Genomic DNA, 16,483 nt, shown 5'->3' on the forward strand with positions numbered 1-16,483 from the left:
GCCGGAGCGGTGCATTTACACACAAAGAGCAACAGCAGCACTTACATTGACATCAGTGTGGTGGATGAGCACGCACAGTGCAGGAAGAATCTGTACAAAGAAACACACAAGATCATCACCAGGAACAAACAGAGCCGCTTACACCTGCTATTAGCAGGAATTTCTAGCAACCGATGAGAGGAGAGTCAGCAGCAAATCACTGCATGAGGAATACTGCAGACAGTCTGCAACACGGAGCAGGGCTGCGCAATTACAACTGATCAAAAAAATAATAAAAGATGCCGTAATTAATCTTGAAGTTTTGCAGCACTGAGTACTAAAAGTAACCGCAAACATGTATATTAAATGCACGAGTGCAATGACCAACCAGAGTTACTTATATTAGTCCAAAAGCCTGATTGATATTGAACTGAGTAGTACTCTTGTATTACGCCCATGTGTTCTTCATAAATACATGTTTATAAAAAAATAAAAAACAAATAACTGGGCAGTGTAGACCAGGGATGGAAATTAAAGTAGGATGGCAACAAAATACCACCAAAACAGGATGACTATCAGGACGAATATCAGAACTAGGGATGTCAATTTTCGATTATTTCCATGATTGATCGTCATTTAAATTAAGGGTCAATTAATCCTTAACCTAAATACTGCAAAATGCGTCTATTGCAGTGGCATATATTCACCAGCATGTGCAAATGTCACAAAACGCAGGCTTCCTCACCCGAATTAAAGGGGGTTTTAGTCTAAATAAAGGCTAGTAGCAGGACTGTAAAACGAATGGATGTGATTACGATCATTCGATAAAATGAAGAGCGCGCCGTAGTTACGTTTGGGATCATTTTACTTTGTTGGCTGCTTCAGGAGACTGCTGAACGCGCCTCTTTAAATGGTTGATATTGTGCTCGTTGTTGTATTTTAAAACACCATTGCAACGTTTGCAAGTGACATTATTGGCATTTAAAATAAAATGATGCCGAATGTAACTGCGGCGCGTGTTTCTGGTCAGAGAACCGCTTCCACCGGCGGTGCTGCGGCAAAACACTGCTGCTCGCATGAAACATTTTAATGCGAGTATGACACAAGTGAGGTACAAAGCTTAGTTTATAAGAGAAACAGGCCTAGTGGGTTAGCAGGCAAATGTTACAGCGCTCTTGCATTCATGCTAGGCTTGCTGCGATAGACAGTGTTTTCGGTTATACCAGTGTTAAGCCGCAACACCGGTTACGTCATTTGCCTACCGCAGCACCGCCTCCTGCCGTCGTTTAGATGTTTTTATAGTAGCAAAAATCATTTAGCCTAGTTCAGTTAGAGGACAGACAGTTTAAAACAACTAAACTCTCAATGCAGCGTGCCGAACCGTGCGCGAACGATGGAGCAGGAGTCAGATTTAATTTATCCGTGAGGAGAGTGAGTCGAGCTGACTCGCTCTTGCATTCATGCTAGGCTTGCTGCGATAGACAGTGTTTTCGGTTATACCAGTGTTAAGCCGCAACACCGGTTACGTCATTTGCCTACCGCAGCACCGCCTCCTGCCGTCGTTTAGATGTTTTTATAGTAGCAAAAATCATTTAGCCTAGTTCAGTTAGAGGACAGACAGTTTAAAACAACTAAACTCAATGCAGCGTGCCGAACCGTGCGCGAACGATGGAGCAGGAGTCAGATTTAATTTATCCGTGAGGAGAGTGAGTCGAGCTGACTGACACGAGTGAGGTGCGAAAGACAAGACGATGGCAGAAGATTGTTTAGAAAGGAAATGCAAAGGCGCCTGTTTGGCAATATTTTAGATTTTGAAAAGCCTGCTGACTGGAAGTTTATTTTAACATTCGTTTCTTATTTATTTGGTTCCACAGTGTTCGCTGATTACTTTATTTAAACTTTGTGTATTTTACATCAAGGTGTATATGCCGTGCCTCCAAGCTTTCTTATTCTTTTTGCTAATAAACATTCTGTTTTCTTATTTATTTGGTTCCACAGTTTGCTGATTTTCAGTTTTATATACACCTATTTAAACTGTGTAGCCCAAGTAATTTGTTATTTTATTAGGCATATATGGTGTATTTTTATTTGTTTTGTTAATAAAAGTTCTATGAGTTTGACGCTGTTGTTGCTTGAATTGAATCAACGCCGAATTGCCGCTAATTTGAAAGTGAAAGTAAAATGCGCACGGCACTTTTACAAGCCATTTGAAAGCAAAGAGAAGAGGGGAAACTCAAACGAACTCGTTTATATTTAAAAGCATTTCATACATCTATAATCAATTACTTAAACACTAATCTCATAACATTTTGGATTTGTAATTGCGGTGCAAATGTGCTCATGCTACATCTGAACTCTTGATTTCATTTAATTGGTAACAGCACTACTTTCTTACTATTCTAACTGAACGCATCACAAAAAAAAAAAAAATTACAATAGATGATCTAAAACCTTATTAATTGTATCAATGCCTACAATTAAAAAGGTTAGAAACAGATGCTATAAAAGGCAAACGGACTGCGAGTTGTTTTAGATGTGCAGCCCTAATTAGGAAAATATAGATGGAGAGAGACCACTTAAAACTAGCTAGCAGAACATACTTAATTAGTTAACTAAAAATAAGTTTAAAACATGTATTACTGCAGTGGTTGATTGTGCAGTTGGCCAAGCCGCACTAGCATTCACTACCAATTAATGCTGGGACAATAAATCGATGCATCGCGATTCATGGATCGATTCTGAGATTATCGGAATGCATCGTGATTCTCTCTGGAATCGATTCAGAGCTTAGTTTTTAACAGCAGATGGTGCTCCAGGCTAGTTTTTAACCGCACATTCAAGTACTCACGAAGAGCGCTTGTGCATTCGGCTGAGTAATGCAAGTGGTTAAATTGGGTTACACTTTACTTGAAGGGGTGTGCATAAGACTGACATGACACCTTCATAATCATGACATGACACATGTCATGAATATGAAGGTTTTTTTATGCATGTTTATGACAACTGTCATTAAGTGTCATTCGCTCAGTTATGTAATTTTTAATGCAAAGATGACATTGTTTGAGATGTCTTTGTTATGGGCTATGGTTAGGGGTAAGGGTAGGGGTAGGGTTAGGTCAAATAATGTCAAATTTGCATTAAATTACATAACTGAGCATATGACACTCAATGACAGTTGTCATAAACATGCATAAAACCTCCTTCATATTCATGACGTGTGTCATGTCATGATTATGAAGGTGTCATGTCAGTCTTACGCACACCCCTTCAAGTAAAGTGTTACCTTAAATTGCACATCAGGTTTTACGATGCGAGATTAATGTAAACACAGGCCACTGTGAACATCCTTGTAACCTTTTCGAACTTTATGAATGATTATTTTAGTTTCAAAAGGAGCGGCTGTTACAGCGGCAGAATGCGGCTGATTCTAAAGCACGCAGTGCCATCTGCTGTTAAAAACTAAGCTCAGAATCAATTCAAGAGAGAATCACGATGCCTTCGGAATACCTCAGAATCGATGCAGAATCACTTCTCGATTCGTGATGCATCGATTTATTATCCCAGCCCTACTACCAATGTATTTGAGCAACCAGATCACAAAGTTTTGAAGAGATTCCACCTGTCAGAGTATTGAGATGACACCCGGTCACATGTCTCCTGTCCAACACTCACTCTATGATCACAGATGCGTCACACTCATACCTCCTGGATGGTCTCCATGGGCGGGGGCGGGTCCTTGTGGCGGCACAGGTTGACCATGACCCAAGTGACGTTGCGGAGGAAGGTGATGGGTATGGAGGGGCTGATGAAGGACAGGAGCGGCTTAACCACTCCCAGACTGATGACGTAATCTCTGCACTGAGGGCCGTCACCTGTAACAGCACAGCGATCATTAATCTGACACAGCACTGCTATCCCATCAGCCTCTGACCACGAGACCGAACACAACCAGCGAAACATGAGCACCCATCAATCACTTCGTCGCTTTACATGGTGATCGCGCACTTGATAATCAGTGCACACCATGAGTGTGAACATGTGTTGAACCACACGACAATCAGGATGAGAAGCACAAGCGCTGAGATGAATGGTGTGGCAATGACCTACCATCAGAAACTCAAAACGCTACATGCTGGATCTTTGACAACGACCGGTTGACCCCATCAGCTCATGATAACGCTCCAGCACATAAAGTAACAATCTTGCAGAGTTAATCACTTACCGATGATGTTCCCTAAAGCCCAAACCGCCTGCTCACACACGTTCTGGTGCGGAGATTGCAACAGCCGCAGGAAGAGAGGAACCGCATCTACACCAACACGGAGATAAAGAATGACACGCAAGTAAACATACTGCACAGTTACACTCTCACTGATAATTAACTTGAATATTTCTGGTTTGGTCAACTGTAGTTATCATTTTCAGATTGTTATTTGGAATCCAGCCAACCTAAAAGCATAATCAGTGCTGCACATAAGTGGTGCGCATGCACAACCAAAACAACAACAACAACAAAACGCTTGGTAAGTAAGTTCAGACCGCTCATTTGCATGCAAGATGGTAGACAGCTGTTAATGCGCAATCACCGTTTTCGATACTGTATAAGATTTACATTCAAACCGAATGCATAAATCTAGGCTACGCACTGCTGGTTTCAGAGCAAAACTGTGCATTTCATTCACTGGCACGCTTCACTCTGCAGCGTTAAAACTGGCAGCACATATTCTTACTTGCTGGCAACTTGCCAAAATAAAAGCTTGCCGATTTTAGGTTTGAAAATGCTGAGAATTCAAATTAGAATTCATATTCAAATTCAGAATTATAAAAATTAGCTTGTATTTTTAAAGTACTATAAAATAAATTAATTTTTATTTAATACTCATTTTTATTTTAAAAAACAAGTATCAAACTTTGATTACTAAAAAAAAGCCTAAGTGCAATAATACTAATATATAGCCTATTTTTTTAGTGCGCGCGCAGTGTGAACACCAAACCAAATCCTCAGCTGCTCTCATGAGAACCATTCTGAAAAACTTATGTGCACCTCTGTGCATAATACTAAAAATAGCGGCACAGTTTGGCCAAAAACATTGTACTGCAAATGTGACACTACTATATGAATTGCAATATGATAAACATTAAATCCCCTGTGAAAACATCCAACTCATAGCTACTTTGTGTGATCATACGTAGTTTTAATTAAAACAAAAATTGAACCTGGTCTGTGTACAAAAAAATAAATAAATTTGAATGTACTTAAAAGTTTAGTTGAGTTTAGTTTACTAATCGGGTGAAATGCAGAAATGCACTGTCCACAAAAGTGGTGTGAATGTGAAAGTGAAGCTAGTGCACGTTAGAAGTAGCCTAAACTCACAGCACATGAGTTTGTGTGGAGCTGCATTTACAGCAACAGAGACACTCACAACAGTATTATGGAGTAAGAGAACAACTTGCTTTACTCTGAAACGGGCTTCAAGCTAAATATTTCGTCTCATAAACTGCATTTTGAAACCTTGAGCACTTGGTTTAAAAAATAAATAAATAAAAAAAACTCAGAAGATGCTTCTCTAAATGAGTCAAAATAAACAACAACACAGTAAATGCCTGGTTGATTTGTTTTAAATGACTAGTCACCCATCGCTTATGATCCCGTCAGTTTCTGCTATTAGGCACGTGCAGAACTTTAATCAGAGCGGAAGCTCGAGCAGTGAAGGCAGCACTGCACACTTCTGTCTAGCACAACAGATGCTAAAACACTCGTGTCCTACAATGCATGAACTAGGATTCAAGTACTGAAAGTACTGAACATGCATAGGTGCAGAGAGCATCAGGAGTACGTACTCGACTGCACCACGGCCTGAGTCTGCTCAGAAGTGCCTGATGCGATGTTGGTCAAGGCCCAGGCCGCCTCAAACTGCAGAGAAGGGCTACGGAACACAGAAAACAAAAGATTGCCATGAGAAAAATATATGTGGAACAAAAAAAAAAAAAAAAACAGTGACACGTAGGGATATGCCTGTATCTAATTTTCATGATGCGATTAATTGCTAATGCTTTTATCACGATGTACGGTATTATCACGATAGTGAAATTGTTGCAAAAAAAGTGTTTGTCATACAGTATAACAGGTTTAATAACTTTTTTCTTATAACAAAAATAACTGAACATTTAAATACAATAAATACTCAAATGTATAAAGTTAAAACATTTTACACAGATTAAAGTGCAAAAGAACTATAAAGACCAATCACTTTACAATAAGATCTCATTAATGCATTAACATTCACAATGGCTACATTTGCTACAGAAGTTATTAATCTTTGTTACAAAATACAAGTCTTTATTCATATTAGCTCATTAAATAACAGTTGCAACTTTCGATTTTAACAGCGTGTTATCAAATATTGGAATGAGATTAATGAATGTTCAGAAGAGTTTTTTCATTGGCAGTTTATGTTAACTAAACTAATGTTAACTAATGAAGCCCTAATGTAAAGTGTGACCGAACAATAAAGAATCAAAACACTTTCAAACAATATCCAGGGCATGTTGTAGTCCAGATTAAAATGTGAAAGGGTTTTAAAATAAATAGCCCATTAAGTCTAAATATTTGGCGCTGTGATGAACAACATGGCGAATACACATCTGCATTCAAAATAATTTTGTAATAAATAACTATTCTCTGTATTTTGAAGTGCCCACGATAACAATATCGTGCATATTCATTATCATGATATAAGGCATTAACGAATACCGGCACATGTCTAGTCACACGACACGGGTCTTACTTGTCGTCTCTATCCAGACAGTGCACCAGGATGGGCAGAATCCCAGACTTGATCAGGTCGTCTATGGGAGGGTTGCGGTCACTCGACAGCAGCTTCCTGCAAGATGAGGTCAACAATACTCAATAGGATGCGTCACACAGCAATAAGTCCCATACTATACAGAAACACACGAGCAGTCAGAGGAAACTCTTAGAAAACATCATGATGAATGAGCCGTTACTCACCTGGCGGCCTGAACGGCGCTGAGCTGAATGCCCTGGTTATCACTGGTCGCATTCTACAAACATTTACACCTCATTATATACACAAACACTCATGTTCTGTACAAGCCATTTCATCAAGACAGACGAAAACTACTAGGGTGAATCTCATGAGACATCCATGTCAATGAGTCTTAGGCATTTACAGGGTTCTGGCACCTTTTCCAAAGTCAAGCTTCTCCATCACTTTACAACTGTAATTGTTAAATCTAGTAATTTACAACAGCTTCGAACGCGACTCAGCCAATCAGAATCAAGCACCAGAACTCGGTTTTATAATACAGGATTACACACATATTTGTGTTCTTTACTTTATATCAGAAGTTATTTAGCTATTAAAAACCAGATTGCATTTCACATTAACATTTTCAAGCCAACGCCCACTGAAGCAGCAAACCTCACGGCATGTTTTATCTCCCACTCGCTTTCATCAGAGAGCACAGGTCAATACAGACATAATATTGATAACACTACAGCCTCGAGCAGAGTTGTTTGCATTTTATGCAAAAGGTGCAAATGTGACTAGGTTTATTTTATCTAAAAAGTGAACCATTCAAGAAAGAACGCGAATTATTCTGAAACCAATGCAACTGCAATTTCAAGCACTTTCTTCAAAATCCAAGCACTTTTCGAGCCTTGGGAAAAAAAGAAAAAAAAAAAAAAAAAAAAAAAAATAAAAAAAAAAAATAAAAAATAAAAAATCGCCCTGCATCGCGATTTTACCTTTTTTTGTAAAGGGCGTTTGATTTTCTTTGCATGTTAACTTTGTAAACACTGGGTCGGTACTTCTGCAGCGATGTAGGATGATTTTGAAGTTGGAGGAGAAAATGAGATGGGAGTTTTTAGACCTACCCTAGCTGTCTTGAACCAGAATACACAGTTCACGCAGAGCTAGACAAGACGAGCGTTTGAGGTTAAAAAGTACATAAATTGTAAATTTTTTTAAAGAAATAACCAATTGTTTCGCTAGATAAGATCCTTCTTCCTTGGCTGGGATCGTTCAGAGCCCTTTGAAGATGCAGTTCAAACTCAGGGGCACCATAGAAGTCCATAATATGGAGAGAAATCCTGAGATGCTTTCCTCAAAAAACAATCTTTACGACTGAAGACAGACATGAACATCTTGGATGACAAGGGTGACATCTTGGTACATTATCTGTGCTTTTCTGTTCTGGAAGTGAACTATTCTAACTGTTATTGTCTTTGATCTGAGCCCCTTCAGCACTGGTGAGAGAATTTAGTGCTTGTCGCTTAATAACGAGGACCGTGCTGAACATATAAAGATGCTGCAGATTGAAGATGCGATGCTGAACGGTGAGTTTCATTTGTGTCAATTAGCAGAATAGAGACGCTCATCTCCGGTGGACCACAGCAGCAGTGCTGGGGTATCTGGCTAGCAGGAGCTATGGACTTCCATAACATGCTTGGATACCGCACTCTGTGAACAGCCAGCTTCTTTGGCAATGAATGTTTGTGGCTCCTTGTGAAGGGTGTCAATGATTGTCTTGTGGACAACTGTCAGATCAGCAGTCTTCCCCGTGATTGTGTAGCCTAGTGAACCAAACTGAGAGGCCATTTTGAAGGCTCAGGAAACCTTTGCAGGTGTTTTGAGTTGATTAGCTGATTGGCATGTCACCATATTCTAATTTGTTGAGGTAGTGAATTGGTGGGTTTTTGTTAAATGTGAGCCAAAATCATCACAATTAAAAGAACCAAAGACTTAAACTACTTCAGTCTGTGTGCATTGAATTTATTTAATACACGAGTTTCACAATTTGAGTTGAATTACTGAAATAAATTAACTTTTCCACGACATTCTAATTTATTGAGATGCACCTGTATATATTTGTGATTAAGCTATAGCATGTATTTATACTGAATATTTTTAGACTAATGTTTTTCATACAGGCTACCTAAAAACAATAGTTATATTTTTACCATGGTATTGAGGTGCTATATGTGTGGTTTTAACAGTGTTTATCATGATTTAAATGTATGCTACTATGGGAGACCAAAGCTTAATTTAAAAATAAAAATAAAAACTTGGGTCAGAATAAATGTAACCATATAAAATGGAGATTGCAACAATTTTTACAGACGTTACTGATTTTGATAATGAACAAATTTACCTCCGCATCCTAACTCAAGCTACTATCAAATGTGCATTTCTATGAGACAAAAAAGTGATATTATTATTATTATTATTAATAATATTATCAGGCAACCCAATCCTGTTTCTTTATTTGAAACAATATCACTCATTAGAACATGCGGAAACTAAGAAATAAATTGTTCTATTCAGATATTTATTTTGTCAAATCATTATAATGAGCCCAAATTAATGGTCTGGTTTCTACAACTTTTATTTTGGAGCAAAAATCTGGCTTTAACCTGGAAATAAATAAAGATTTTACATTTATTGTGATGATTATCGATATCGACTGACATGAAAAAAAATTATCGTGATCATTTTTTTGGGCCATATCGCCCAGCCCTAATCTGAAATGCCTCTCAAACCACCTCCTGAAGTGGTCTGAGAGATCAGACTGCAATCAATCTCGAACGCAAAGTCATTATCACCTAGTCTTTTCACGTTGGACAGCTATCCAATCAAAGAAAACACAGTGGCCATGTGTAAACAGGCCCTTAGATCCAATCCTGCTCCTGAAGGGCCAATTACACACAGAGCTAATCAAGGTCTTCAGAAGAGCACAGCTCAAGACAAAACTGTGCTCACATACAAGTTCAGTTGGTTTCTCTTCAGCGGAGCTGCTTGATTGAGTGGATTAAAGCTCACACTTTGTTCTGCTGTATTTGTTGCTTTTAGTTTTCAGTATAAAGAAGATGCTGCTGTTAATGTTTGAGATTGTCAGCTGGATGTACAGAGCCTTTAACATTTCACACACATCACAAAGATCATTACAACTCAAAACATATTCAATAAACTGGGGATTTTGAGAGGTATAATAATAAAAAAAAATGATATTTTTATTTAAACATCTTACCTGCACTATTGCTTCAAGAGAAGTGTTTTGCTGTTGTAAAAAAAGAGAAAATAATTACCATAATAACTGAAAACTCAACTCACTTCATGAACATTAGATGAAATAATCAGATTAATAAGAACAGTTCTTACGCTTCTGAAATCTCCATCCGCGTCAGAATCGTCACAGATATCCTCATGTGGCACATTCCTCCGCTTCAGCAGGTGCTCGTCTCTCTTATTCTACAGGAACGCAGCAGGTATTCTCAAGTGTTTTAGTACAAAAACAGCTCATTCTGAAGCAGTGTGAACAGATCTTACCTTTCTGAGCTCAACCACCACTTCCGTCCGCTGTCTTCTCATCGTCTGTACGGGAGAAACCAGAACGATCATTAATGCTAATCACTCACACACACACAGATTAAACAATCAGCTCTCACAAATCTGAATGTACGCCTAAAGGCGACCCTCTCAACATACACAGAGACATTAAGAAATTAAAGACCATTTCACTTGATAAAGTGTTTCCAGCCGTTCCTGCACTTATTTCTTATCGTTTCACTCAATATCTTCCCTTAAAATTAAGATGCAGAATGTTATGCATGAATTATTTGTGTCCCTGCAGCACAAAAGCAGTGTTAAGTCGCTGGGGGATATTTGTAGCAATAGCCAACAATACATTGTATGGGTCACAATTATACATTTCTCTTTTATGCCAAAAATCATTAGGATATTAAGTAAAGATCATGTTCCATGAAGATATTTTGTACATTTCCTACCGTAAATATATCAAAACTTAATGTTTGATTAGTAATATGCATTGCTAAGAACTTCATTTGAACAACTTTAAAGATGATTTTCTCAATATTTAGATTTTTTTGCACCCTCAGATTCCAGATTTTCAGATAGTTGTATCTCAGCCAAATATTGTCCGATCCTAACAAACCATACATCAATGGAAAGATCATTTATCCCTTATGACTGGTGTTGTGCTCCAGGGTCACATATAATAGTTAAATCGAGCTGCACGCGTTCTGGTGAACACCTGGATAATACAAGCCTATTAAAATCCACACAATTTAGGATCATTCTGCTTAACCTGAATCCATCAGAAACTCGCTCAATGCTCTTAATTGTCGACTTGCATACACGTGTAGACGAGAGTCGCAGTGTGCTGTTGTGTGTGAATGCGACGCAGCTGAAGTGATCTCGCTGCAAACACAGGAGACAACCACAGCGACCTCAGAAACGACACGGACTCCTCATAAAGCGCCTGCAGGAGCCAGATTAGCAGAAGCGCGTCTGGGGGATGTTGTCGTACCGCAGGCCAGCTCTGAGCTCATGCTAACACTCACACGACGGCCACTGCGAGGACTCAGACACGATAACCACACAAACCGAGTCCAGAATCACGAATCACGAGCGACCCGAGCGTTTCCCGGCGCTCACTCGAATAACTGCTAGCGAAAACACACTTTAATGAAGAGCTGCGACGTGCGCTAGCTCGATGCTAACGGCTCACACGGCTAGCTAGCCGCGCGGCTAACACCTTCCCATCACACATCTGACCGATTTATCAGATCTAGTCTCGTTTACACGCGTATATCGGGCAGCTGTCTCGGGTAGCGTGGCAGGAGCGCTCGAGGGTGTATAATCGCAGGGTTATCTGAGAAGTGGCTGTAAATCTGCTCGACGTCACAGCGGCTTTACCTCCAGATCGCGCCCTTTATTCTTGAAGTTCTTCAGCCGCTGCTTGTCCAGTTTCTCGCTGTCGCTCATGTTCGCACTCATGTCTCTGTGTTGGTATTATAAGTAGTTTAGATGCGCTTGTAGCTCTCCGCAGCTGAATGTGTTCGCTCGGCTCTTGTAGATAGCGGAATGTGTTATGCTAATGAGGCGCGGTGCATGCTGGGATTGCCGGTGGAGCGGCGCCGCCTCGCAGGGGCTGGAACGTTACCACACATTAGATCAGATTTGGCTCGAGAAAGGCAACTTGCTGAAGTGCTATTTAAACTTATTTGTTATTATTATTATTTTATATTATTATTAGTAGTAGTAGTATTACTGGACTAATTGTATTATCTCTAACTCCTAGTCAGATATTCCTGAAATATATGTTTTTATGTTTCTGAAATGATCACCACATACAGGAGGGATTTAACTTTAGCTCATTATAAATGTCTCCGTATTAACAGAAAAGCCTTCAAACAGAACTAGCACAGACTTCTCTGTAAAATATTACCATTTCTGTAACATGCAATTAGTTTTGAATGAAGAAATGACTGATGACACCCTGTTAACTAACCCACATTTAAGTCTTAAATTTCATTCATGTTCAGATTCAGAAATCAGTGCAAAGTTTGACTGTAGAAATGTAGCACTGTATCAGTGTCTCAGCAATGGATGCTCTGCAGTGAATGGGTGCCGTCAGAATGAGAGTCCAAACAGCTGATAAAAACATCACAATAATCCACAGCACTCCAGTCCATCAGTGAACATCTGGAGAAGACAAAAGCTGAAACAAAAAATATTACATATGTAATAACCACTGAAATTTAACCAAACCGGACACATAAAAAACAACAACAAAAAACATCAGAGTGAGGAATAATGTTAATGAATTTGAACAGTTTTCAATAGATTCTTCAAAAGTTCTATTTTTATGTTCCATAGGGGAACTATTCCTTTAATATGGAGGTAATTGCTTAGATTTGTAATATTCAATTTAAATACAAATACTTGCTTCTCCAAAAACAATCTAATGTTAAACTTATGCATAATGTTATTCATTCATCCAGCCACTCATTCACTCAAACATGTTTTCGTTCCCTTATTACATTATTAGAGCGGAGTCTTCTTCACTCCCCGGCGGCCTTGGAGCCTCTCTTCTTGAGCTTGACCACCATCACGGTGATGTTGTCTGGACAGCCGCGGGAAAACGCCTGAAGGACGATGCTCTTCGCACCGAAGTGCGGTTCATCCAGACGCTCTTTAATGAAATGCACGGCTTCCTCGTTGCTGAAGGCGTCCCAGAGTCCATCTGACGCTAGAATCATGAACTGAGGCTGTAGTTTGTCCAGGTCAAAGGTCAGCACGTCGGGGTCAGGGATCAGCACGTTCAGCTTCTTCAGCGGGTAGTCGCCGAGTGAACGTGACATGGCAAGAACGCCCTGCACACGCCATGAGCCGCTGAAACTGATGAAGCCACCTAGAGCAGAGAAACTAATTACTGTGGGATCTCAGCAGGCCAATTAGGTGTAACATTGGTTTTGCTTTGTTTCACAGAACTAATCGTTGCCTGGGTTGCGTACGTACATGTGGGGCGGAGCTATCAGAATAGGGGCAAGACCCTTTTGGGGTAGGGGCGTGTTTGTTTTGGTGATTTCAAATATCAACATTGGCTACCAGAAATCACTTACCCTGCCTTTAATGCTTTGATAACTAGCAGAAGACACTAAACTCCAGTTGCGCAGATGGGTTGTAACCAAGCGGCAACCTCCCGCTCTCTCTCGTGAAGCCAACACGGAAGTGTCTTAAACTGTAATTCATCGACTGGCCGCTAGAGGCTGGCTGCTAAAGGGAGTCAGTCCCATAGACTCCTCATGTTAAAATACCCAACTTTACAGCAGAAAAAAACATGTTTACAGCCTGGTTCAAAAAGTGATTTTGGTCTATATAGCTAATTTTGCCCTTCATGACAACTGTGAGAGGGTGAATTTTTTTATAACTCATCCGTTTAAATGATATTAAGGCTTAAAGTTCTGCATAATTAAGGGCGTGGCCACTTGAGTGAAAGGTGCATTGCCGCCGCTGTCACCACCGTTGAGCTAGGTGGGCGTGGCTTCAGCAACCTGCTCCCGCCTCTTTGCCCAGTTTCGATTATCCGGGAGTGACACGCGGTGGGCTATTGGCCAAGATGGCGACGGCCGGCTCCGCCCACTTTTGAGCTTCAAAAACGCTCTCCAGAAATCTACGGGTGACGTCACGGACACTACGTCCATGTTTTTATACAGTCTATGGCTGTAACACTGCCTTAAAATGTGCTATTCTATGACATTAGCGATGTAATTCACACTATTTACACTTTAATGAATTTTAATGAAAAAACGACGACAAACAGGTGAATAAAGACTGACAGTCAATATTTAATGTTCAGAAATTATTATTTCAAGACATGTATTTTGGCTCGTTTATGTGGACCGTCCCAAGCCTGGTTGCAATGTGTTCATTGTCAAACTCCAAAATCAGATTATTTTTACTTCTTAAAAACGCCATTATTTTATTTGAAAAAAATAATTATTTTATTTTATTGACAAAATATTTTAGTTTGCATTATATATGTTGTTCATGAGGTCAGACAACGTTTTAAGCTGTCATACAGTCATGTTACAACATGCCCCTCAGATGTTACAATGAATGTACCCCACCTACGGGGCATGTTGTCACATTTCACTTCCATTTTTTGGAAGTCAGTTCCATTTTCAAAAACACAAGCCAAACTAATGTAGAGTTCAACCATTTCTGAACACAAGCGAAAAGTCAGTAGCTCATACAATAAGAATAAATACACAAATCATAAGCAATAGCACAAATGCATTAGATCAGCTGCTCACCTGCTTTCTTGATTCTCTTCCGCTCTTTAAGATGGTAGGGTTTGTGGTCATGTGACAGCGGGACAGCATTACCGTCTTTATCACACAGAACCGCCCTCGAATCGCCAACATTAGCCACAGTCAGCTCCTTCTCAGACAGCAGAGCCACCAGACACGTGGTGCCTGACCGAGACACAAGAGCACAGGAGCACAGGAGCTGACCTTATCAATTACAGTGCTTGCAGAAAAGAGCGAAACACCTCATGAAAGAGAACACACTCATCACTAACAGCTCTGTGGCAGCATTGTAATACATCTGTGAAGAAGATTTCCCACTGAGGCAGTGCAGCTAACTGTGATTATTGGATATTATGTTGTATATACTGCCAACTACTCACAGTCAGAGCTGGGCATCTGATCTGATCTGGATTACGTAATCAGATTCCAAAAATTTAGTACTCGTAATTAGATTCAATTACATTTTAAAATACTCGTAATCAGACTACAGTTACTTTTTTATGAGTTACACGATTACATATTATTTACACAATAGCTATATATTTATTGATTCTCTCTAATTCCTCTTTTTCATCTTTTAATGTTCCTTTCTAAAATAGTCCACTGTTTATATACACTCAGAAATTCTTCCAGTTTTGTGGACGTTCACACAGAGATCAGTTATTAGTCATGTGCTACACTGCATTTACAAAAATCATTTCAGGTTTAAGAAGTGTTTGAACATTGCATCGACTAGTGATGAACACATTCATTTTTATTTGTTATTTAACCATGTATTTCGATGTCTTTAGAAGGCTTTTGTCTTTCAAACACATTAAAATGCACATATTCATGAATTCAAAATTCACATTCAGACTTTTTTAATCATCTGATCATCTTTCACCTAATATATTTTCTTGAAGTAACCCTGAGATTTATTAATAATCATCACATTTGCATGTTCATGGTTCTCTATTTAATGTGTGTTTATTTTGATTGATTTTATAATGACTTATTTTAATTTAACATTTTTATGATTTAATTAACTATTAGCTTTTCATTAAACTCATAAACCCTCTGCAGTTGCTTCACAAACCCCAGTTTGGGAAACCTTGACATAATATAATGATTAATGCACTTAATGTTGTTAATAACAATGCAAGAATATATTTTTTTAACCTATGTATTTTTATATCAATATGGTACAAGATTATCCTATTTAAATTAATGCAATAAACGAGATAGGTCAAAAGTACTCTGATTATATTATCTAAAATGTGTAATTACGGTACTAACTACAATATTTGTCATGTGATTTGGAATCAGTAACGGATTACAATTTGTAAGTAATCTACCCAGCTCTGCTTAAGAGTACACAGCTCTGTGTGAAGCAGTGCTGTTCACCGTATGTACATCAGTGTCTCAGCAATGGATGCTCTGCAGTGAATGGGTGCCGTCAGAACGAGAGTCCAAACAGCTGATAAAAACACATTGTGAAGCCAAAAGCTGAGTGTTTGTAAGACACAAATCCATCATTAATTTATTTTCCATAAAGTCCATAATCCATAATAACTCTTCCTCCAGTAAAAAGTGCATCTGCTGTTGTCTCTCACATCAAAATCCAGCCACATATTAGTTTAGAGCTGTTTAAACGCTGCTTGATCTGTGCAGATTTCTCTCCTGATTCACACCAGAACACTTTTTCACTGGAGGAAGCGTTATTATGGATTATGGACTCTATGTATTTGAGTTAAAAATGTCTTAATGCTGGATGTGTTTCAGCTTTTGTCTTCTCCAGATGTTAACTGATGGACTGGAGTGCTGTGGATTATTGTGATGTTTTTATCAGCTGTTTGGACTCTCATTCTGACGGCACCCATTCAC

At 39.2% G+C, this 16,483-nt stretch overlaps 2 protein-coding genes across 4 annotated transcripts in view; both read right to left on the reverse strand.

The window, feature by feature from the left end:
* The window catches only part of kpna4 (karyopherin alpha 4 (importin alpha 3)), a 20,367-nt gene extending 8,429 nt beyond the window's left edge, over positions 1 to 11,938 (reverse strand). The window contains 10 exon segments of the mRNA XM_016232856.1: positions 46 to 90; positions 3,682 to 3,851; positions 4,202 to 4,288; positions 5,821 to 5,906; positions 6,768 to 6,863; positions 6,992 to 7,044; positions 10,033 to 10,062; positions 10,164 to 10,253; positions 10,332 to 10,376; positions 11,721 to 11,938. Coding sequence (XP_016088342.1) covers positions 46 to 90; positions 3,682 to 3,851; positions 4,202 to 4,288; positions 5,821 to 5,906; positions 6,768 to 6,863; positions 6,992 to 7,044; positions 10,033 to 10,062; positions 10,164 to 10,253; positions 10,332 to 10,376; positions 11,721 to 11,801 — 783 coding nt within the window. The 5' untranslated portion in view covers positions 11,802 to 11,938.
* A 552-nt stretch (positions 11,939 to 12,490) lies between these two features.
* LOC107551298 (protein phosphatase 1L-like) overlaps positions 12,491 to 16,483 on the reverse strand; it is a 26,003-nt gene continuing 22,010 nt past the window's right edge. For 2 of the 3 annotated variants that reach the window (XM_016232855.1, XM_016232853.1), the window contains one exon: positions 12,532 to 13,218. In XM_016232855.1, the coding sequence (XP_016088341.1) occupies positions 12,869 to 13,218 (350 nt within the window). In that variant the 3' untranslated portion in view covers positions 12,532 to 12,868. The other variant, XM_016232854.1, reaches the window with a different exon arrangement.

This window comes from Sinocyclocheilus grahami, unplaced genomic scaffold (assembly GCF_001515645.1).
Source record: "Sinocyclocheilus grahami isolate Dianchi unplaced genomic scaffold, SAMN03320097.WGS_v1.1 scaffold419.1, whole genome shotgun sequence".
NCBI classification, from domain to species: domain Eukaryota; kingdom Metazoa; phylum Chordata; class Actinopteri; order Cypriniformes; family Cyprinidae; genus Sinocyclocheilus; species Sinocyclocheilus grahami.